This window comes from Polypterus senegalus, chromosome 8 (genome assembly GCF_016835505.1).
Source record: "Polypterus senegalus isolate Bchr_013 chromosome 8, ASM1683550v1, whole genome shotgun sequence".
In the NCBI taxonomy this organism is placed as follows: Eukaryota; Metazoa; Chordata; class Cladistia; order Polypteriformes; family Polypteridae; genus Polypterus; species Polypterus senegalus.
In genome coordinates, this window is record NC_053161.1 from 170337726 (window position 1) to 170363502 (window position 25777).

General features: G+C 40.3%; 1 protein-coding gene across 1 annotated transcript in view; it reads left to right on the forward strand.

Annotated features, from left to right (window-relative positions):
* Window positions 1–6053: 6053 nt before the first annotated feature.
* Window positions 6054–25777, forward strand: part of LOC120533389 (NACHT, LRR and PYD domains-containing protein 3-like) — a 50323-nt gene continuing 30599 nt past the window's right edge. The window contains exons 1-3 of the mRNA XM_039760238.1: window positions 6054–6249; window positions 6338–8063; window positions 14301–14477. Of these exons, the coding sequence (XP_039616172.1) occupies window positions 6457–8063; window positions 14301–14477 (1784 nt within the window). The 5' untranslated portion in view covers window positions 6054–6249; window positions 6338–6456. The remainder of the gene's footprint in view (window positions 6250–6337; window positions 8064–14300; window positions 14478–25777) is intronic.

Sequence of the window (25777 nt, forward strand, 5' to 3'; positions counted from 1 at the left end):
AAATTTATAGATTACTGCTAGATACGACCGGGACACATTTGAGATGGATGGCGATATTGTAATCGTTTTAGTTAGCCAATAAAAGGTGTCATTTTGCTTGACTTTCACTAATTAGTTTTAGAAAAGAGATCAAATAAGCTAAAACAGTTATGCTCCATATTCCCTTCTTACTTTTCCAATCTAAAGAATATTGTTCAGGTATGTTTACAATTCTGTAGATATTAGTATCAGGTTTTAAAATCATTTATAAGAGTGAACTATCTACAGTATCTATGTCAGAGATTAATGGGTAATTCATAGAATGTGTTTTGTATCTCTACCTGCATAAAGTCCTTTAAATTATTTCAAAAAGTATTTTGTTAAACATGTTTTATTTATCCATTACCCTTAATGCTACAGCATATCTCGGCATTGAACACAGTGTGAACAGTATGCCTGTCCACTAGAAGTTAAGAGCACACAAGCATGCCAAACATGCCAGAGCAAATCCAGCACCAGGTGGTGACCCACATGGAGAACATACAAACTCTACACAGAAAATATTCAAACTTAACACATTAACCCACCATTTTCTTCTTTCAAGACAGCAGTGCTATTCACTGCACCATTGTACTACCATCCTCACTAAATCTTTATAGACATTTTAAACTTTTTGTCTAATTACCCAACAACTTTCTGTTTATAAATGTATTTAATAATGTTAGTATCTTATTCCAAAATATTTACCCAAAATTAATTTACATAAAGTGAACACGAACAACTATTCCTTTATAAAAGCACCAATCTGACACACTCGCACACAATCCACAACCTGTAGCATTTTTGTTCTTGAGGGAATTAATCTCTTATTTTTTCCCTTAAAACCTGATCAGACTTTCAAGGGAAGTATTGACATATCTTTTAAGCAGTTTTCTAAACAAATATGTTGGCGTTTTAATTATGCCAAATATGTATAATCAAAATCCTTTGTAATATTTTCACCAAATCATTTTAGAGATATATTAATTTATACCAAAGGTATTTCTGGTTTTATGTGCACAATGTATTTTCAGCAATTGCTTTGACAATTTTTAAATAGTACCAACATTAAATATTTCTATATTTCAGACAAAAATCTCTGCACCTCATTTCTCACACGTAACATGAAATTTTCAGACTTGCTTATTTTTCTTTTAACCCATTTAATCCTGTTCTTGATATAATGGTCAACTGTATCTCCCCTGTGAACAGTTCTACAACTTGCAGGAAAACTTGGGGTTAGTGCCAGGATTGGCACTATTAGGATTATTAAAATATATATATATTAATGCTGCTCTGAAACGACAGACAGGACTCCTTTCTGCTCTCCACAGTTGTTGCTGTACTGCAGCCACCCATAGGAAGACTCCTCGCATTATGAAGAGGATGTGGGGAAAGCCTGTTGGGGATTGGAACTGGTGTGGTGCTGAGGTGTTGCCCTGTACACGGCAGCACATTGGGATAGGTGCGGGTATCGTCTTCCTCTGCTGTCATGATGATCATCATCTTCCTCTGCTGTCTGAGAAGCTTTGTAAACTCTGCATTTCGGTGGCGGCACTCTCTGAGGTGAGCAGACCTTGGACAGCAAGATTTCTGTAGATGGGTACACCTTTTATTGGTCTGGTTGCTCTGATGGTTGTCCGGGGAGTAGTTGTTGCTGTGACGAATAGGCTCCTTCTGATGGTGTCACAATGTCCAAAACTTTAATAATAGAAAAAATATGTAAATAAATGAATGAATCAAAATAAGTAGAATAAAAAAGGGAGAGAATTAACTTCTTCAATTTAAACGCTTATTCTAAAATGTTATTCATTAGATCCTGCCAAGTTTTGAAAAGGTTTTGTACAGATCCTCTAAGTGAGAATTTGATTTTTTCCAATTTTAGATAATATATAACATCAGTTGCCCACTGACTAAAAGAGGTGAGTTAGCATTTATCCATTTCAGCAAGATAAGTCTATTACGTGCCAATAGTGAAGTAAAGGCAATTGCAGTTTTTGTCCTTGTCCACTTTAAGGCCCTCTGTGAGCTCACCAAACACAGCTGTTAGTGGATTAGGAGGGATTGTGACACCGAGGCTGTTTGTAAGGCATTTAAAGATTTTGGTCCAGAATGATGTTAATTGGTGCAGACCCTAAACATATGGCCCAATGAGGCTGGAACTTGATTGCAATCTTAATTGCAGGTTATATGTCGCCCAGGAAACATTTTGGACAATTTTAAACAAGACATATGTGCTCGATATATAATTTTAAATTGAATATTTGTATGCTTTGCGCATATGGAGCTCAAATGAATTGTATGCATTGCTGCCTTCCATTCCTTTTCCGAGATGTTGAGTGAGAGATCCTTTTCCCACTGTACTCTTGGATCTTTGAAAGGGAGGGACTTTGAAATGCTTTTATATATTATGGAAATGTTGTCCGAGTCCTCAAGACTGATCGGTATTTCTTAAGGAATAGAAGTAGGAGGTGAGGAAAATTGGACAAGTTTTTTTTAGCAAAGTTTCTAATTCGAAGGTAGTGAAAGAAATGTGTTGCTTGAAAGTTAAATTTGGAGTGTAATTGTTCATAGGATGCGAAAACGTTATGTACAGATATCTAAGTGATTTAATCCCGAATGTTTTCCAGGCGTTAAAAACTGCATACGTTCGAGAGGGTGGAAAAAGATGGTGGTTCTGCAGAGGTGTCACAGATAAAAGCTTCCTTATCTTAAAATGCTTCCTGCATTGGTTCCATATTCTGAGTGAGTGAAGCCCAATTGGGTTCTTAGTAAATTGGCGCTGACTTCTACTTACTGGGGTACAAAGCGAGGAATATAAAGAAGTACTACAGAATTTTATTTCTATTGCAGACCAAGCCTGTGTCTTCATTTATTTGTGCCAATATCCAGGTTTTTATAGTTTGCCGCCCAGTAATAAAATTAGAAGTTAGGTACAGCCATGCCACCTTCTGCCTTAGATTTATTGGTGCATATTAGAATGTTTTGAAATAGAAAAAGAAGCTTAGGAAGGATATTCATCTTGACAATGTAATTCTTCCGGCTAAAATGAGATGAAGGGTAGACCATCTATGCAAGTTTTGTTTAATTCTTTCCATGCAGATAAAAACATTTTTTTGATAAAGAGCTTTGTTTGTGATGTATACCCCAAGGTAATGATAAAAGGGAAGGTGTCCAATCTAATATTGTGTGCTAGAGAGGTCACTGGATAGAATACACTTTTATTCAAATGAATTCTGAGACCAGAAATCTTTTGAAATTCTGTTAGTGCTGTAAGGACTGCAGGCATAGTATTTTGTGGATCTGATGTACAGTGGTGTGAAAAACTATTTGCCCCTTTCCTGATTTCTTATTCTTTTGCATGTTTGTCACACAAAATGTTTCTGATCATCAAACACATTTAACCATTAGTCAAATATAACACAAGTAAACACAAAATGCAGTTTTTAAATGATGGTTTTTATTATTTAGGGAGAAAAAATCCAAACCTACATGGCCCTGTGTAAAAAGTAATTGCCCCTTGTTAAAAATAACCTAACTGTGGTGTATCACACCTGAGTTCAATTTCTGTAGCCACCCCCAGGCCTGATTACTGCCACACCTGTTTCAATCAAGAAATCACTTAAATAGGAGCTTTTCTGTTCAAGTCCTTCTCTGATTATCCCTTTATCTCATAAGCATTTCGACAGTAAACTGCCAGTAGCTCTATGCCGATTGCAAAAAGCAGTGGTGACAAGGAACAGTAAAGCTGCAGAGTTCAAATGCAGTTCACTTATCCACATGAAGCTAAGCTTGTTCAGGTCTGTCCAGCACTTGGCTGGTAGACCATCTAGTAAATGATTATGTTGTTACTGGAAGAGATGTTGTTGGGGCCAGCAGGGGTCACTTGCCCTGTGGTCTGTGTGCGGATCCCAATGCCCCATTACAGTGACAGGGACACTGTGCTGTAAATTGTCGCCATCCTTTGGATTAGACCTAAAATCGCTGATTCTAGCTGTTTGAAGGCATTAAAGATCCCTGGGCATCTTTTGTAAATAGCATTGGTGTTACCCGATGTGCTCTCTAAATTGCCTATCAGGGATTGGTCATTCTGGCCCCCTAATCATTCCCTGTCCAAATATGGCTTGCTATCTTTCACACCCTTTATCACCTATTAGCTAATGTGTTGTGACTATATTGACACAAAATGGCTGCCGTCACATCATCCAGGTGAATACTCCATTCCATGTAAAGCTCTTGGAGTATTCTGAAAAGCACTATATAAATGCAATACATTCTTTGTTTCTTCTATCATTGGTCGCATGAGTGAAACATGCAACATAAAGCAGGCTACAATAATTTTTAAGTGTCTGTAGTCACAAAGTAGTTATTTTGTTCCAGCAGGACAGTGGATGAAACCCATGCTGAACCAGCAGAAGTAGACAGTAAAGTGAAGGGTCATACATGGGCAGAGTTTGGCGAGGCTGTTGACAATGGCTTTCATACCAACTCTCTGCCCATTTAGAATATTTAGATTTATTCCTGATATCACTTTCATGATGAAATGCATTAAAATGTGTATGTTACATTTTACATATAATTTCGTTTAAATAATGAATACTGTTAATAATTACACACATGAGGGTGTTACGGTGGCGGAGTGATAGCACTGCTGTCTCGCAGGGAGTTATGTTGCTGGTATTTCCTGCTTGTATTCCACACTGTGCTCCGGTTTCCTTCCAAAGATATGCAGATTTGGTGCCGCTAAAATGATGCTAGTGTATGTGTGTGCTTGTATTCACCTTGTGATGAGCTGAGGCCTCGTCAAGGGACTGTTTCTCACTCGTGCCCAATGCTTCCTGGAATGGACACATACATCCCTGGATTTATGGATTTAATCAATAAACATCCTTTTCAGAGATATTGCGGTAAGGTGTTATCGGAATTTAATAGGTGTTTTAGGCAATTCACAACACAGAGAAGCCAAACATGTTCTCACCGCGATAATATCTCGCACTGCCACCTGGTGGATTCCTCCAGATTTACGTAAAGTACGCGCGCAAGTATAAACACTACAGCGCTTGCGTAGCAGGAGCATCCGCTGCAGCATGCGTCGCGTGAAGTATAACTCCGGCCTAAGGTGAAAGGTATTCTAAAATATAAGATGGAGATCATTTAAGGCTTTGTGAACTATAAGTAGTATTTTAAAGTCCATTCTAAATGGCACAGGTAACCAATGTAGTGACATCAAAACTTGAGAGATGTGCTCACATTTACTTTTCCTAGTTAAGATTTTAGCAGCTGCATTTTCACTATTCAATCTTGCAGCATACATACATACATACATAGAACTGTTCAAGACACTAGTAGCCTAAAATGTGATGCAGCAAGTGGAGCAGAGAGAGAACAATGAACAGAATACACTCTGGATTATTTAAAATCTGTTAAGTCTGTAAAGTGGTAAGTGGTTGCACCATACTGCTGTACAAATTGTGCCACCTATCATCATCATCACCGGTTTGACTCCTTCTGCACTTCACAAGCTGACAACATATCTAAACATTCAGCAATATCTGTATCTTTTATCTAAAAGTTACAGATTCCTTTGTTTCTGCCATATTTGATCTTAGAACTCCCTTCAGTACATGTGTGTAAACATTAGTGTTGTCTTCATTTTCACTTTCCTAATTCATTCTGGGATTAGCAGATTTATTTCCCCCTCTGGTTTACATCCATCTTGTCTTTTTTTCAGATGTTTCACCATCAACTTCACACGAAGCTTACCATTCCTGTGTGGCCTCAGTGGACAGCTCCTGTTTTCTGTAATATTTCACCTTGTGCTTTCTTCAACACAATAGAAACACAATATGTCTGCTGTGCCTAATGCTGTTAGTCAGTCACCTCTCAGGCCTTCTTTCTTGGACAATTACAGGCCTTACAACTTTGACACACATTACTGGTGTACTCAAACCAAAGTCCACATTAGCAGCAGTCTTTTAGTTTTTTATGTTGTTTTTTTTTTTTGCAGATGCCTCATAATATAATTACTTACATTTGTGTGTAGTGAGAAGTCAGGCAAAAAGTAAAAGCAAACAGATGACGATATGCAAGCCTTTAAGGCAACTCGGACCCCTTCTTCAGGCCCACCCCATCAAATGTTGTGATTGTCTCTTGCTGTCTCTACAGGACCAAACCTCTTAAAGGTCATTCAGGCCAGCCACCAGCCTTTTCCCATTCATACTCGTATTAAAGGTAACTCACTGGTCTCCTGTTTCTAGTCGTTAGCTTGTCCATTCTTCTACTCTTCAGTTTCCTCACTTTTTCTCATTTTGACTTTCAGGCCTCCATAGTACACACAGAGATGGTGTGTATAAATCCACAAGAATTCTGGAGGATCGGGTTTCTCTTGGTGATCCAAACAACTGGGATGTCGGCTTTGAGACTCGATACACAGAGCTAATGGTCATTGGTCAGTACAAAAGGACCTACTGTGAGACTTGCCATGAACTTTTGGACATGGGGAAGACTCATGCAGAGCTAGTGCAGGAACGGACAAAAGAGAAATGCGAGCGAATCTGGACTGAACAGCTTTTAAGGAGGAGTCCAGGAAGTGAGACTGCCCCACACATTGTAGTGGTCAGTGGAGTGGCTGGAATTGGGAAGACCACCATGGTCCAGAAGATCATGTTTGACTGGGCCAGAGGCACTCAGTACCAGAGGTTTGCATTTGTGTTCCTATTTAAATTCAGGGAGCTCAACCTACTAGACACGGAGACAGAGCCACAGATGCCTCTGACCAGGCTGATTGTAAGGCACTATAAATATCTCAATGATCCAAAACTAACAGAAATCATGCAGAAACCTGAATCTCTCCTCTTTATATTTGATGGTCTTGATGAATACAAACACAAACTGGACTTCACACAAGAACGGCTTTGCTCAAAGCCAAATGACTACTTTCCTGTCCACATCCTGGTCACTAGCCTGGTCAAAAGGACATTACTGAAGGGCTGCTCAGTCCTGATCACAAGCAGACCAACAGCCTTGGAGTCCCTGGAGATGGAGAGAGTTGATCGATTTGCAGAGATCCTGGGTTTCTTCCCTGAACAAAGACTGATGTATTTTAAGAATTTCTTTAGTGACACTGATTTGGGCTCTGAGGCTTTTCACTATGTTGAGGAGAATGACATGCTATACACCATGTGCTTTAACCCCTCGTACTGCCTGATTATTTGCTCTGTGCTGAAAAACCACTTTATGACACCCGAAGAAGAGCGTGGAGCTGCCCCTAAAACTGTCACTGAGCTCTTTATGATGTTTCTTCACAATATCTTAACCTATCACAAGCGAGAAGCTGAAGACCAGCAGGGGATTCTAATCAGACTAGGAAGGATGGCTTATTATGGGGTGGCCAACAAGACTCTTGTGTTCTATGACAAGTTTGAAATGTCCACCTTTGGTCTACAGTCAGTCTTATCTTCTCAGTTTCTCTCAGGGTTTCTCAAGGAAATTTTACAGGGAGAAAGCACTCTGGATCACACGACATACACATTCTTCCACCTCACCATACAGGAGTTCATGGCTGCCTGCTCCTTCTACCTCAGTCCATCAGAGGGTGTGGAGGCCATGCTTGTGAAGTTAGACTCGTGTAAAGATGGCCGGTTTGAGATTTTCACTCGATTCCTGGCAGGACTTGCCAGAGATTCTGTGTTTAAAACACTGAGGGGAGTTATGGGGGAGTTGCAGAGGAAAACAGCAAAGCAGGTACTGGAGTGGGTGAAGCGGAAAGCTGAACAGGCGCTATGGGGAGAAGACAAAAGTGAGGCTCTACGAGTGTGTCAATGGCTCTATGAGACTCAGAATATGAAATTAATTAAAGACGCCATTGGGAAGGATTTAAAGATGAACTTTATTAAGACAACTTTGTCTCCTCTGGACTGTGCTGTGCTGGGCTCTGTCATCAGCTGCTGTGGAGAACTCGAGGAGCTTGACCTATCGGAGACTCATCTCACCCCAGAATGCATCAGCAGACTGGCGCCAGGTCTCCTCTGCTGCAGACATGTCAAGTGAGTAATAAGACCGTCATGAGTTTAATTTGATTGTTTGTAAACTGAGTGGAGTTTCATTCAAGTCCTTAAATCCACTGTGTACTGAATTCACTTTCCAAGTCCCTCCCCCACCCTAGAGGAAGTGATGTCACTGTTGTGATGTGTCACATGGGTGTGTCACTCTATCAGCTGTTCCTCATCACAGTGGCACAATAATCCCAGGGTCTGTGTCAGTAGGAGTCCTATAGTAATTGCTTGAGTCATCCGTTATCCAACCCGTTACAGCCTAACTACACGGTCATGGGGGCTTTTACAAATGCATAACACTGTGTAACACTGAATTAAAGCTTGTTTAATTAATCCTAAGCATCATCCTAGTGGTAATTGTTAGGTTCATGGTGTGACCATGAGGCTTTTGGGCTGACCTTAGATGACACTCAGTATGATCTGCTTGAGCAAAGAGAAAATGTAATAAAAAAATTTAATTGTTGGGCTGAGAATCAGCACATCTGTAAACTGTAACCTGGTCAGAAGAGAAGTCTAGCGATAAAGTGGACACCAATCAGGGTCATTGTGGACAAACGGAAGTGAATACTATTAAAAACAAAGCAATAAAATAAGAATGGCTAAATATGGTCAATATAACTTAATATTTCAATGAAAATACTTTGGAAGTCAGGAGCTGTTAAAATAGCATTCACTAAAACAACACAACATGATAAACATTTAGAGCAATTAGCAACAGCACAGTCAGTGATGCTTTCTTTAACAAAGTAAAATTCACAATCACCTCTTAAAGAAGCCATTAAAGATGATAAATAGCCAAGTGACGCCATGTCTGATAACACAAGCACCTCTCAGTGTTGTCTCAGAGCAGCCTCAGCACATCACCTGTGTGTGTCCTTTAAAATGGACAGTCAGAGATGAACAAGTCACTGGTGCTCCAAGCGATGGCTGGTCATTCTTCATAGATTGAGCGGCCTCCTTTATTTGTGATGTGCTTTAATTCCTCACTTGGCTGATTGTCTTATTTAGTGATATTTCTGATTCTCCACCTTTCTGATATTTGTAGATGTCGATTATTTCAGCCACATTACTAACTTATGACACAAACTTTCCCTCTGTCACCATATGTGTTTCATTGCTGCTTTGTTCTTGTTTGAAAAGACCCAGCAATGGATGCCATCGAACACCACTACTTTTACCTGTACACCCGTGAGCATGGAGGCATTTTCTTAAGAGTCAGAGCAGATCCTATAAATTAGGGTGCCCTCTATTGGTCATAGTGTTTCTATGAATACCTACTACACTCCATCAAATGACACTAAATGTCTTTAGTGACATTTTAACACTTCTCTCATTAGCTCCCCCTATATTTCCCCAACTGTCACAGTGACTGCTTGCCCTTAGAGAAGCCCTGCCACCCTGGTATCCCCTCTGATGGTTCCTCAGTCAATATCCTGTAGAGTTTCAGCTGTATCTTCTGTGTCAAAGTGGACAAGAAGACCAGCAGAACGCTGAACTGCACTCAAAATCAAAAAATGATCCGTGAAATCCGTTCAAAATGGTGAAGAAGTAAATATAGATCTTCACATAAATCTTCTGTGCAATGGAAATATTTGGCATAAAAACTAATGCTTGTTCTTTGAGATTCACATGACATATTCTTTATATCAGGGTCCTACTACTTGTGTCATATTGGGTGACAATATGTGATATGAATAGCTGCAATGAAGAATTATGGAACTGTAGCAATTAATGCAGTCCCTCTGCTGTCAGAGATTGATGGTAACACTAAGTCCTGCAAAAATGCATTTATTAGTTGTGACAAATTCACAAAGGCTTCTTTCTCACTGTCACTTACAAAGAATCAATAAAGTGATTATTCATCTCTGCAATACAGCCTACTAAATTAACTTCTCTTTGGAATGGTCAGAGGTGGCTTTCCCTGAATTTACATTGCTTCAATATCTGACCTGCCAATCCCTCAAATTCAAAGTAAAGTCATTTGACCAGCATATCAAAGCTCTTTTAGGCGCATTGTTAGAATTTGATGAGATTGTGGTCTTAGTCCCTCCTGTGATTTTCACACGCAATCTTCCCTTAATAAAAATCAAAGTTGGGAAGGGGGGATTTTCCCCTGGGATTTTTACATGCTTAGGCCCCTAAGCCTCCCTCCAACAACAACACTGGGCTCTTTAGTATACATACTACACCTCACAAAGATGAATGACTGGTTTACTGAGGCATTGTAATTGTTATCAAGACAAAAAGAAACCTCTTTTTAAGATCCTATAAGTCCTGTATAGCTCAAACTCCTCTCTGTTTACATCATTAGCATAAAGACACACCCCTTGTATTATCGTGGTATTTCCCTCCACTTGCCCTTTTACCTGTTTCCTCAAGGGTAAGTGTTCTCGTCAAGTTCGTTATCGGGTTGGTCTACTGTTGCACTTTAAGATGAACAAACAGATAAACACATACACAGACCCTAACCACAGCAGTGCTCCATGAATGACACACACACGCTGATTAACTCTTAGCACTTTAAACCACACAAGTGCTATAGGAATAACAGCCTGTCATTCAGCACTTCAAGAGACTTATTTTCGGCACGAACAACAATACGATGTTTTAGTGATATCTCGGACCTAAATATTACTTTTGGTCTCAAAGAAAATATTAAAACATACAAAGACTCGGTATCCTTGACTATAGGCCATTTATCAGCCAAGAATACCTTCTTCTCGTACTGTCCTTAACTATTGAGTGGCGCCCTCACTCTCAGCCTTAAAACCCCGCAGCACAGAGCTAATGGCAAAATCTCCAGCTGTTCTAGGTGCTCGTAGAAATCTACCTTATTAATTCAATCACTGTAAACATTAAGACAAAGCATAGAAAGTTAAAAGCAGCATGGTATTTATTACAAGAATAATAATAATACCACTGGAACAAAGAATAGTAGAAAATAAGTACTGATGGGAAAGTCTGAATAAATATATATATATATATATATATATATATATATATATATATATATATATATATATATATATATATATATATATATATATATATAATCTTTAGAAAAAGCTTACAAAAAAATTACAGATGACAAGGATGATTGTCCCAGGGAGGCGTTTGATTTAGCAATCGATGTTCATGATGCCTTTCTGATGACCAGGGCCGTCTTCGTCCGTTCCTCTTCTTCTTTGCTTCTCTTCTTCTCCCTTTTCTTCTCTTTCTTCTCCCTTTGCTTCTCTCTTCTTCTTTCCAAACCAAAGCATATTTATTATGAAATGTCAAGCCTTGGTTTCAAAACACATGCACCTGATTGGCTGGCTGTCCAAATGATTGCTTGAATTAATTCAATTTTTTTTTTTCCCCACACAACAAAACCTTTGTACTTGGAGGTATCAGTAGTTCTTCCTGTCCCAGGCTATAAAGCAAATTGTTGTTCCAGATGTCCATCCATAAAGTAATCAATAGCCTGAGGTATCAGCTCAGCATCCTTTCCCAGGCTATAAAACCAAATTAGCACGAAGCTATGAAGTGTTATAAAAGTAAGGTGTAAGGGAAGAAAACCTGCTTTAATTTGTTAATTTCATCTGTTGTCTTGTCTTGAACAAAATATAATGGAAACCAAAATGTACAGATTTTATACACCATAACACCCTTTTATGCCTTATAAGGACAGAACCAGAAGAAACCAGAAAACAAGTAACAAAATGTAGATAGTAAAATAAAAAAAAAATCAAACAGAAGTTGAACCTGGTAACGCCAGTGAGGTGTGTAATTTGTGTTTTTGAGTCTTCTATCTGATGTTCTCTGAACCTTCTGAGTTCTTGGATTTTATAAATCAAATCCCCATTACTGGATGCTGACTCATTGCTGATTCTCTTAGCCTCTTCCCAGTTTCTGCTCCATTTTGTCTTCTCTCTGACCCAAGTCACTGCTTAATTCTTGTGTTGTTCTCTTTCTTATCTGTTGTCCTCTTTCCTGACATTTTCTGACTATTTCTCTTTTATTCTGATCCTATTTATCCATTCTGAAACCGTTTATCAAAGCTTCTCCTGCCAATTTCTGGTCTGAGACAGAAGCCAATCGTGGTGTGTCCCCTCACAAACAAACACACTCATTCTTACAGGACCAATTTAGAATGTTCAGTGTGCTGATACAATAGACATACAAACATGGATGGACCTTTCAGAGTGGATGGAGTTTAATGTTTAAAATGCCAAGTATGTCCTTAATCTTCATAGCAGATTAACAAAGTCAGGTTCACCAATATAATGTTCATCTATCCCCTTTCTCAGCTCACTTCAGGCCTGTTGCATATGGAGCACAAGTTGTGTGGCACATTGGTGTCTGTCATACACTCACCCACTAGTTGACGGTTCTGAGCCACCTCTGGACTGTTTTTATATGTTCAGCTTCCTCAGGCTCAGCAGTTTTACACACACAATTATTTTAATCCACTCAAACTGACCTGTCACTGCCTGTTTGGGAGTCTCTTCACAAGTCAAAGGTGTGATGAAATCTTGTTCCACTTTAGCTTTTTGTGTACTGCCGCTTATCAGCTGTTATTAAAGTGATGCTATTAAGGATGCCCTACTGCTCAGATAACCTTGGATCTTTTTGTCCTTCTTGTGATCTCCTCACTCCCCCTCTCCATACATCCATTCATTTTCTAACCCGCTGAACCTGAATACAGGGTCACGGGAGTCTGCTGGAGCCAATTCCAGCCAACACAGGGCACAAGGCAGGAACCAATCCTGGGCAGGGTGCCAACCCACTGCAGGACACACACAAACACACCCACATACCAAGCACACACTAGGGCCAATTTAGAATCGCCAATCCATCTAACCTGCATGTCTTTGGATTGTGGGAGGAAACCAGAGCGCCCGGAGGAAACCCACGCAGACACGGGGAGAACATGCAAGCTCTACGCAGGGAGGATCCAGGAAGCGAACCCGGGTCTCCTAACTGTGAGGCAGCAGCGCTACTACTGCACCACCGTGCTACCCCATTCCCCCTCTCCTCACTGAAAATATAGAATAACGGAGATGGGGAGACAGTTGGCAGCTGCAGGAGGACATTTGTCCATCTGTGAACAGTTAACAGAATGATAGGATAAAGACATTTGAAAGAAGGGTAGCGGGGGGACAAAGAAACAACAGGACATAACATGATGAAGATACAATGGAGAAAGATGAGAACACAGAGACAGCAGTGAAAGTGAGTAGTGAGAAAACAAAGTAATGTAAGATGTGATAGCAAAACAGTGAAGGACAAATCAGGAAACAAAGGGGTAAAGAGTCAATAGGAATGATGAAGGACTAAAGAGATTGGACATCAGGAGAGCAGATATCAAGTAGGAAGGTTGAGAGAGATCAGAATAAGGCCTGGCAGGCATCCATTTTAGAGGATTGGTTGATAAAGCAGGATGAATGTCTCTTTAGTCTACCTTGTTTATGTAAATTGAGACTTTAGTCTTCCGAGATGAGAGGCCCAAGTGTGTTTGTGTTCAGTGATGGCTGTTCTTCATCAGATGGTGACATCCACACTGAGAGCTGAGGTACCACAAGGACACATTAGGTCATCACAGTCAAGTGGGGCTCTAACCACAACTGGTGGAGGACACTATGTAATAATGTGAGGAATTCCTTAAAAGTAATGTCATAATAGCGTGTCATTGAACTGTGACCCCCTAAATTGTCAGGTGTCCTGAGATGACCGCACTTCACTTCTGTATTTTGAAGCCAGTCTGATTCTAACTTGTGAAGATAATTTAAGTTTACTAAACACGTAAAATAATGTGCCTTACAGTTGACCAATGTTAGTCTGTATTTAGGATTTGTTACATCTGAGATTGATCAACCATCTGGCCTCACAGGCCTGGTCCTTAAATAGCAGTAGACAATGCAGATTTATTTCAGAATTACAAAATAGGTGCAGCTACAGAAACGACCTTCAGCGTCCACCACCGGGCATGAGGGTCAGCAACAGCAGTGCCTCCTAGTGTCTATAGGTGACGTTACAGGATTCATCTGTAGTCATTATGTCAACATGAAGGACAGGAAATGTGAACTCAGTCTGAAGCGAGAAGGTGATCCCATAGAAAGTCAAGGAGTAAAGACTTTTCAGCATAGTCGGTTAAGAGACTGCCTTTGTCCCAGCAGGCTTGAAGTTTGTTTGGAATACTTTTCCTGTCTGTCCACATGTCCACAATTCTCTCTCTTATTTCCACAGCCTCAAGTCATGTGAGCTCACCTCCACATGTGTCTCGGCTCTCTTCTTAGCTCTTTCTTCCCCACACTCACGCCTGAGTGAACTAACCCTGAGCAGCAACAAGAAACTGGAGAATTCAGGAGTGGATCATCTATGTCAGGGACTGAGGAGTGAAAACTGCAAATTAAAGAAACTTAAGTAAGTGACCATCAAAAATTAACTGTGTGTGTGTTGAATTTCATTTCTTGCAGCTTTTTTCTTGCTCTGACTGTTCCACCACGCCCACAATACAAAGAGTGTGCAGGACAGACTACACACACAGAAGCATAAATATACCAAACTGAACAATTATATACATTAAAAAAATAAATGCAATATATATTTTTTCAAAATACTTGAACAAAGAAGACATGATAAAGGAATATAAACAGGGAATACAGAGCATAAACAAACAGAACCATAAAACACATGCTCCTCAACAGCTTGCTGATGTGATCAGAGGTTCATATCTCCAGCCTCACAAATCCTTGTTTTGTTCATATTAATCTCACCCATCTCAGCCACGAGCTTCCTAAATGACAGCAGACAATCACATATCCAGGTAGAATTGCATTTCCTGACCAACTGTACCCTATGTGCCATTAAGGTCACCTGTTCCACTACCTCTGTGCTACTCTGGTCACTTAATGATTCTTTATTTTTAAATACAAACAGCAGCTGAAATCTTCAAAGCTAATCAAGAGAAAGTAGACCAGAGGATCTACAGAACAATTCTTGAACATATTTAAATCTGACAAATCGACACCCACAAGCACATGTTTATGGTCTATTCATATTAATGTGTGGTTAAGAAAGCATTAGCACAAGGACAAACCTGGGGTCAACAATAAACTTGCACAACTGGGCCAAGACAAAGAACTGGGAGTGAATAGGAGGCTGAGGACAGCCTGCAGTGATGAAGGAAGTGAGGACAAGAGGAAGAGCTGAGACAAACTTGAGGGACAAATCTATGGAAATGTCTGTGTGGACAAGTGATCGACTTACAGACTACAAGCCCTGAAAGACCCACTGGACCAGTTCAATGGCCAATGAGAAAGACCGAGGGCCATTCATGGAGCTGCTGGTCTGACTTCTGCTACTTCACCTCCACCTTCAAATGCTCAGGTTTAATTGTTCCTCAATACCATCCATCGCTTTATTGGAGGTCTACAGACTTTTTAGACCCAAAATCCTAAAACGCAAATCGCACTACATCTGTAAAGTCCAACTATTTGTTGTATTTGTGAACATTTTAAAGAGTCTCTGGACCATCTCTGTTCCTGCCTGCATTAAGACATGCCAAAGCCAAAGAGTAATCTAGTCAGGGGAAAGTATGTAGACAGAGAAGAGGAGATGGCCAAGAACAGAGCCCTGAGGAACTCCTTGTGTGGCCAGCACTAAGCTGGATCTGCAGTGGCCAACAGGTTGACGGCCAGATATGACTTAAATCGCTGGAGGGCAGTACCAGAGATACCTAGGTTGTTCTCCATTCTGGACAGTAGACCATCATAATTGACAGAATCAAATGCTGCATTGAGGTCTAACAGAATTAATGTGGATTTTGCAGAGAGTCTGCTACCATAAGCACACCATTAGTTACCCAAATTAGAGCAGTTTCCTAGTGAAGCTAAGTTCTCAATCCAGACAGAAGGGGTGATATCATCTTATTACTTGTAAAGTAACTGGTGAGTTTGAAGGCCACAAAACAGTTGAGAACTTTAGACAGAAACGCCACGTGAGAGATGGGCTGACGATGTTAAGACTGTCTGCCTTTTATAAGTTTGGGGTTTCAGAGGTGCTTTTCTAAGTATCTGGTCCAGAGTTGGCATGGAGGGATGTGTTTATTATTGTGATAACAGCTGAGATTATGACATGAAGGCAGAAATTACTATGTGTGGTGAGGATGGGGTCCTCATTTTACAAAGCAGGGGCCTCCTGTATAAACGGTGCGTACGCACAGAAATGTTGCGTAAGAACTTTTCCACGTTCAAATCGTGATGTATAAAACCTACACTTGGCGTAAAGCCAGGCACTTTTCCACAGTACCTCATGCCTTGTCGTACGCAAGTTCTCCGCTCGGTTTTGCAAACTGGCGGCACCCAGCGTCAAAGCAATAGTACTGTTCTTGTGTGATTACTCATTATTTTCATGACGCGGCTTTATAAATACACAGAAACTAACCGCATATTGTTTATTAGTGTAATGCATCTGATTGTAATTAACTCGTAACAATATAATGGTTCAGGGAACAGCCATAGTATTCCAAATACCATAACTGCTTTAGCGTTGTTACTCTCACTTCTTCTTCTTCTCCTCCTTCTTTCAGCTCCTCCCGTTAGGAGTTGCCACAGCGGATCATCTTTTTCCATATTTCTCTCACTGCACCACTCGGAGTATTTATATCACTGTATCTGAGTGTGAATCACAGCAGCAGCTGATCGGAAAGAGAATTATCGGTATACAGCTTCAAAGACACGCTGTCTCAGCCACTGCAAAACGTTTTAAAGCCTTTCCTGTACGGACCTCGCGGTTCAGAAACAGTTTAATCCCAAGAACTTTAAATGCACTCAATCAATTGCTCCTTGTAGAACGGTTTGTACTTATAAGTACAATCACCCCACTGTAAACTTGCACTACAGTTATAATATCTCACAACCTGAGCCACTTTATAAAGCGCGTATTTACATATGATGACGATATCATTTTTAAGGTGAAATGCAGCAAAATATGTTTGTTAAATTATACACATAAAACTTTAACTTCATTTAAATAATCTATATTCTTCACTGGGAGTGTCGTGAAGGATAGAATAATTAAACATGTACTACGAAGATATTTCAATGTTCTTTAAACGTTTTGAAGAATCGGCGCTAAGCTTACAGATGGCTTAACGTCTATTACAGAGCTGATTGTATGGCGATCGGTTACTTGGGGAAAGAAAAGCACTGACTACAGTGATGGCTACGCCAATATATATTGAATATAACACAGAAAGAGAAAATAACAACACAGCTAAAAACGCAGCGACAAATTTCGACAAAATATTTCATCGAAGTGAAACACATGTTTAATAACGTGCTTTAACTCCTATCATCATGAAAATGACATCACGTATACATCTCAGTATTTTAGTTATTCAGAGAGCTGTAATATCACGAATGTAATGGACTCTGTGTCCAGTTGGAGGAAGAGAGCCGGTTTAAGAAGCAAGTAGTGATTCACACACACAGAGCACATACAAGTAGAAGATCAAATACAAAACAAAGCATTTAACATGCTACTTTAATTACGATGTGATTTGAGAAACTGGTTAATTAAACGATTTTAAGATGAAGTTTATAATGTTCTACTAAATGACAAAATAAACTACGTGATTAAAGTGGAAATGTCGAGATTGAAGTTGACATTTCGTGCTTTTTCCCCACCGTGTGCCTTTTTTCTCTGTACCCTAATAAACTTTCATATGACACTCAGACAGTGGGCTTACAACTCTTCTTTTCACGGCAACTTTGATATGTGACTTCTTTTTATTTCCGCACTGTGCGATTTTTGTGAATGTGAGCTTTCAAGTTTCTCCAATACGCTATGTCACTCGATCAGCTTCATTTTGTTGATTATACCACGGTTTATTTGAACAAATAGTATGTTTCTCCTTTGCCTCCACTTGGTATTCGCTGAAATTCTTATATTTTCCCCGTGCTTTTCCCATTGTCTTTTCACAGAAGGCTGCGCTTAAGGGCGATTTATATTGATTTGCATATTCAAATAGGCGTAATTCTGGGAGGAGTTGGGGTGTTACATAAAGCGCGTGCACGAGCGTTAGTTTTCACGCTGATCGGGATTTATGTAGCGGAAGAACGTGGAAGTTGGAGTACGCACAGATTCCTGCATCTGGATTTTTCTGTGCGTAAGCACATTTCGGCTTTTGTGCTTACGCCATGTTATAGTGCGAGTTTTACGCACGCCGTTATACATGATGCCCCGGGTCATTAATAGATGAAACTGGTGAAAATGTGGAAAAGGAGCTGGATGGAGAGGGAAGACAGGGAAAATACAGAAGGATGAACTTTTATTAGTTGTATTATTCAGGTTTATACATTTTTAACAGAAAAACTGAAAGAATTTTTCACAGCCTTTAGTGGAAGAGGTGATTGGGCCAGGTGCAGGAAGGCATTTTTTATTAACCAGAGAGAACAAATACCTTAGGTTATCATGGACACTCAAATATTCTGCCATAGTTTGCATTCTTGACTCTCTGTAAGGCATTTCATGCTGGCACAGTGAGGCCAGTCTTCTCTGATGTGACTCTTTAACGGCATTGGCCATCTACTTTCATAGATCATAATGCTGAAGTATAGCATGGAGATGACCACTTAAAGGAGACCTCCCTGTGTTTTAAATGAACTAAAGTATTTTATGTAGTGCAGAATAGAGGGCGGAGTTCTAATGATCAACAAGGCTGGTTTTATCTCCATCAGGGTGGATGTCAATTTTTGTCGAAATTCTGGATAATTGGCTGTAAACTGTGACAAAAACTCGCTGGTACATTTTAGTTCGATTTTTCTTTGCTAGAAGGAAAGTTAGTTTTTGTTCATTGGACCTTGATTCACTGCGCATGCAGGAGTGGCAAAGAGCAAACAACTTTACGGCATCGACAGCTGGTGAGAGACCAAAGCGAACATGACAAGTAAAATACTCCGCGCAAAATATGTCGCGCATTATCGCTGAATGGGATTCTGACTTTGTGGACCCCGATTTTGGTGTAAGTGATCTGGAGATGTAGATCAAAAATGAAAGTGAGGTACTCTTTTATAAGCTGACCATGGAGCTGAACACATTCATGTAGCTGATGGGGCTCGCCTGGAAGCACCGTCCCTTATGACGATGAGGTACAAACTGGCCTACGACTGTACACCTGCCACACGAAAAGAGCCAGGCAGCCAGCCCTGCTGTCCCTCTGGCTATCACTGCTGCCAGAGACACCAAACAGGCACCAGCAACATACACAACATGCAGCAACAGACATCTTATATTGATTTATGTGTGAACCCATTGCTCTGTGTACTTTTCAGAAAAGTGACAGCAAAAAATTCAGAAATGGATCCCGCAAGGATAATGCGATGAATGTTTTTAAGGTTTCTGAAAGAAATTTGATGTTTACTGGTGTATTGTTGTGGAAATTTGCCTTAATATAGCCGCTTTATAGTGCCCCTCTAGTGGCTTACCTACACATGGACCGTTCCTTCACGCAAAAAGATTTACTAGCTCTGCCGAAACTGACCAAACATTTGTCTTTAGACCTGTGCCAATCACAAAAACAGGTGTCGCTCACCACTCTGATTTCTTTTGAAGACATCTCTTCTCAGCTGCTAATCCCATGGGAATACGGAAGTCACCCCCACCAGGTGTTTTTAACAATTAAACAGTATAAAATCAAGATTATTATAAAGCAAAATTAATAAAGACACAGTGACACCAATGGTAGCAAAAGTAGAAAAGTTCTAAAAGTGTGTTTGAAAATAGTCTTATTGAAAATACAGCGTGAGTCAAAATTATGTTAACATTTGAACGGCGGAAACAATTTATTCACAAAACATACTTCATATGTGCAAGATGATTTACAGGAATGTCTCAACCTGTTTGCCATCATGTTCAACACACAAAAACCAACGAGCAACAGTACCATTTAAAGCCTGGACTCACATTTTGCGGGGAATAGATGATACCACAGTCCTTCTGGTCATTGATATCACAAACATTCCTGCTATACACACGCTCCTTCACCATAACCAGAAATCTCTAGAGTGTCAAATCAGGGAAGTGTGGATCCCATGGCAATGGTCCACCATGACCTATCCACCGACCTGGAAAGGTGAAGTCGAGATAAAAATAATCCATTAGTGTTAACATAATTTTGACTCACCCTGTACTTATATCGAAAATACAGTGATGGAAGATGAGTCTTTTCAAGTTCTGGTGCAGAGCTGCTTCAGGTTGCTGTTACATCTGCAGAGGTCTTGATGATTTTCTTTCTTTTATTGTTCCCTTTTCTGCTCAACATTCATACCAAACTTTAAATCCTTACTTCAAGGCAAATTAACTAGGATTGCAGGAATAATCAAAAAGTATTGGTCTTTCTCAGACTGTATGTTCATTCAGATCCAGTTATCCATCTATCCATTATCCAACCCGCTATATCCTAACTACAGGGTCACTGGGGTCTGCTGGAGCCAATCCCAGCCAACACAGGGCGCAAGGTAGGAAACAAACCCTGGGCAGGGTGCCAGCCCACCTCAGGGCACACACACCAAGCACACACCAGGGACAATTTAGGATCACCAATGAACCTAACCTGCATGACTTTGGACTGTGGGAGGAAACCCACACAGACGCTGGGAGAACATGCAAACTCCACGCAGGGAGGACCCAGGAAGTGAACTCCGGGTCTCCTAAGTGCGAGGCAGCAGCGCTACCACTGCCCACCGTGCTGCCCAGATCCCGATACCCCAAGCTAATAAATTACAAGAAGTATTTATAACAATTTAAGGTTCCAAAGTGATCTACAAGACACAAGGTTCAAGTCAGAGTTTAAAATCAGTCTATGACAGTCATTTATAAAGATACACAAGACCTTGTTTGAAATTGGATTTTGAGTCCAGGATTTGAAAGATTAAATTGATATAAAGAGAAAGGTGCAGGTTTTCTAAATGACGGCTGTTTACTCAGTTGTGTTAAGTTCTGGTAGGTAAATTGTTTTAGGGTATTCCATCTAAGTCAAAGATTCTTTATTAAATTGTTTGGACATTAAAATTTTCATATGGTTTATTTTAATGCTATAAATATCAGGTAAGTCATTGAGAGGATGAAAAGTACAGCTTTGTTGTCCACATTCATAGTTTCTCTGACCACAGATAAGCCAGATTTGCCGACCACATCTAATGAAGGACCATCAGTGTGGTAGAAAAATCAACATGCAGCACCAAGTCGGAGCAGTCCATCAGTGATAGAAGTTTATTTGCCAGCTTACAAATAGGAATGTCAATGTGGATTTTAAGTCACCTACAAGAATGACTGGGAAGAAAAACTTAAATGAGTTAGTAATTCAGTGAGATCAGATCAAAAAAAGGTTCATTGGATTTTGGGGAAAGACAGAATGATAAGTTGAAAAGGGATATATATATATATATATATATATATATATATATATATATATATATATATATATATATATATATATATATATATATATATATATATATATATAGTACAGTATATATTTTTATATCAATTTTAGATCCTGACATTTGAAGGACAATGGACATTCAGTTGGGATTCTTTTGGTGTTTAACTCAGACCTATCAATAACAGTAAGTCATCCACATTGTGCTGAGTTGCAACAGAACTGGATGGAGTTGCCTCCATTAGAGATTCAAACTCCTTCAGTTTTTTTCCATGCTTTAGATAAGCACAGCATATTAAGGTTGTATTTTGTAATGAATTCTGACAGTATCACTGCAGTACTTTGCCATTGATAGACCTTGTGTTAAACATAGCACTTTTAGAGGTTGAGAGTTCTCAGCACAGATCAACATCCAGAGTTTATTTCAATAAAGCACAGATTTGTGTCATCGACATCATTATTTCCAAAACCCTGATTAGGACAGCATGTTCCAGAACAGATGTTGCCGGTAAACATCCTAGGCACAACCTGGCAATGGCAATATCCTGATATCTTCACCAATGTCTTTTAGGGCATTCCAGTCCTACCATTTGCTTTGGACAAATTGTTTAATATGCAGAAGTTTATCATTGGAGTATTTCGGCATAGTGGAAGGCAAGGACAGGACCGAGAAATAGCAAGCTGACTAAAAAGCAGAGCAGCAAAGCACGGAAATGAGATGGAAGGTAACCAGTGATCAGTGACAACACAGAGAGAGAGTCCAGAAGAGACCTCAGCAGGAGATTTGATCCATTTAAAATGTAGGAAATATAGGAATCATGTAAAGATAATTACCAGAGCGCAAAAGATTCAGCACACAGCCATGAACATTCATCAGCTGCATTTGCCCATTTGGCACTAGCCTCAAGGGAAAGCCGATGGCAAAGGGGCAGCAATCCACACAAAAGTCAAGAAACACAACATGAAGTACACATAAAGGCAATCAATGGAGCTAGCAGTGCCATTTCTTTAGTTAAGAGTTGGCGCAGGCAGTGACCCAGCATATCAAAGAAACTGAACAGCCCCAAAAATGAGATCTCCACGTTACAAAGGAAAATGTTCATCAATTGGGCATCAGGCAGCATTGAGCAATGAAAAAGAGTTTCACACAATGAAGCACATGCAGATTCAAATCAACTGTCCAAGAAGCCAAAAACCCAGCCAAGACATAATTCATAAACTAAATGCAACCTCAAACGAAAAAATACTAATTGAAATCCATGAAAAAAAACATAGTGAGAAAAACTTTCAAAAAGTGCCAGGATCAATGCAAAGTTCAACATCAAGTGTCATTTACAGAGAGAATTGGCAGCAAGCCTGCACCAGCATTCACTCCCTATATCCATACAAGCTGAAACTAAATGGTCATGGAGTCAATCATTTCTGCTAAAGGGGGCAACGCCAGTGTCTGAGGGCAAAGATGAAATGATGTTTTTTGACCATATCCACAATAAGTTTGTTTTAAAAATCTCAAATTAACTTAACTATGTGCAACTGGTTTTTGCCACTCCCAGTCATCAATTGCCAGTAGCTGCATATGGTCTTAAAAACATCCATTTTGAATATTCATGAACTAATCACAGCTGTTGTGATGAGATGTATCGGCAGGCAAAGATGGAGACATTACTGTAGGAGTCATAGAGGGCCTGCATGGCATACCCATTCAAACAAGCAATGAGAGGGTTCGATGCAGTCGCACTACAGTACTTCTCTCCATGGACCCATCCATATTCCATGGTCTCATATGAGTGTGGAATTGATCATGATGGGCCCCATCTTACCACAGTGATAGCAGCGCAGCACATGTCAGGAGTAATCCCTTCTCTGGGGAGCCGGCTCTGTCTCTCAGGCTGTGGTGTCTGGTTTTTGGCCTTGGGTCATCCAACCGCATCTTCTGTCTTTGCGCTTCTCTGTTTGGATAGTGACATGTTGCCCCACTAACTCCTTGAGGTCCTCCAAAGATTGCCTCTGGCTGGGATGAGCAAGAAGGGTCCAGGAGGGTATGGAACAAAATGTCTGCTGCTACGTTTTCCACAACCTGTTCTGCGATGGTCTCTCCAGACCATAATCAGTGTCGCATTTCCAGTCCCTGCAGCTTTGTGTCTGACTCACCGGCTTGAGCCCATTGCAGGCCAATATTTCTCTCTTTAGTGTCTGGTAGTTAGATACTATACTATCCTCCAGGTCAAAGTAATTTCGCTACACCACTCCTGGCAAAAATGGTGTGGTCAAATGAGCCCAGTCTTGCTGCGGCCAGTGTTTATGGTTGGCCGTATACACAAAGATTAACATGAATGTCTCTGTCATCCTATGGCTTGATTGGGACAAATAGCTAGGCCATGCCCTGTCCCCTACCAGCATAGGGTGCTTCTGCAGCTTTATAGTGGTCTTTGATGTTGGCCAGCTCCACCTGTGCTGTTGTTGGATTACATTGTGTAGGTCAAGTGGGTCACTCTTTTGCTCCAGAAATTCCTGCCAACTGTGCCAATATGGAGCAAGGTAAGTGAGGAGGCAGTGTAAGGCCAACCAAACAAAACCCTATTTACTTTAAGCAAAAAAAAACAGCAAAACAAAATACAAGCTCAGTGGCACTACAGTGATCAGCTACCCCCCCACCCCACCCCCCCTTTAAATCACTCCATTGTCATTCTTAAAGACATTCTGTCCAGTGTGGGTAGGTCCAAATGAGTCACCACCTTCCAAGAGTGTCTCTGTTTTGTACCAGATGTTTTTGGACCAGATGGGAAAGGGTGGAGCTTCCTTGGCTCCGTTCCCCTTAAGGGGGTGGTTTGTCAAGGCTTGGGGTCAGAGGGACAAGACTGTTGGGAACAGCACCCCCTCTCATCCTGGAGTTATATCACATAACTTAGGTTGGCCTGGAAGGCGATCCTCTGGTGTCCATACATGACACCGTGGAGGAGGGCTTAGTTTAATTTTTAAATAACACATTGTGCGCTCCTCCATCCCCAACTAAACCACCAAATTAAGGAAGCAGAAGATGCAAGAGATAGCTATGTGTGAAAAGCTATTTTAATAAATAGAAAGAGATCACAGACGGACTGAGAACATGGTGACAGAGCAAAAGGCAAATGAGCCAAGGTGGCTTTTTCAAGGCATCTTTATTCAGTGTGTAGGTCTGAAGAAATAACTGTGGATCAAAAGCACAAAAAGTTGTAGCAATTCATGGAACTTCATGACAAAATTAGATTACAAGGTGCTTTCAAGTCTCCAAAGAAGGGTCTTGGCCTATTGTGGTCCCGGTTACCTTACTGGAATTTCAGCTGTGTATCAGGCAAAGTGCTGGTGTTTACAGTACTTTGCATTATGAAAGATGCTATAGGGGATTTTTTCACATATAAATATGTAATTTAATATACAATTGAAATTATAATTTATATAAGTAAACTTGAGTTGGCATCTGTTTTAATGTATGGATTTTTGTTCATTTCTTTCAGCATCACAAAAAATGCCTAAATGGTTTCACAGATTTTCTGAGAGTTGGAGGCCAGCTAAGGGGCAGTTGAGTTTTGAACATGGCCTATATGATGTGATCATGAGGACAGTCAGTCCCGAATCAATCACCTCCTTGTAAATTTGTCCTTTCCTTTAATCTATTAATCCCTCAGTATTTTGTGTTGGTCACACAGAATCTTAGCCAGGGATGGTGTCTTTTCTCTAGAAAATTTGTGGTACAGAGCATCAGTGCTGCAATCTGCCTGGTGCTTTTTCCTATCCCCCTCGGTGCTCTGCTAACCCATAAAGCCATTTTAACTGAGTCAAATCTCATCGTGAATGATCCTGTGGGGTTTGTCCTAAACAGGCTGAGAGAGGAGAGTGACACTCTCTCTGTCCCTTCTGGACTGGAATGTCATGTCCTTTCATCTCCTGTCACATCCTTTCTATTGATGTCAACTCTCTTTTGTCACTTGCCCTGTTTGATCTCATTTTTATTAACCCGTCCACATGTTTACATTGTATGTTTGTGAAAGGTGCTATGTAAAACAAGGGCTGACTGATCATTATACCCACTTACACTGAACATCTGGACATGCCATACTTTCTAAATGGCCCCCTGGAAATCAGTCCAGTTGTTTCCACACCGTGAGTTCTGAATGATGGTCAGAAACCTGAGTTTGTCACCTACAGTAACTTGTCCATCTGGACACTCAAGCAGAGGACAAGGTCACTGCTGCTATGTGACATTCCTGTCTAGCGGACATGCCAGCTTCCTCTCATCAGT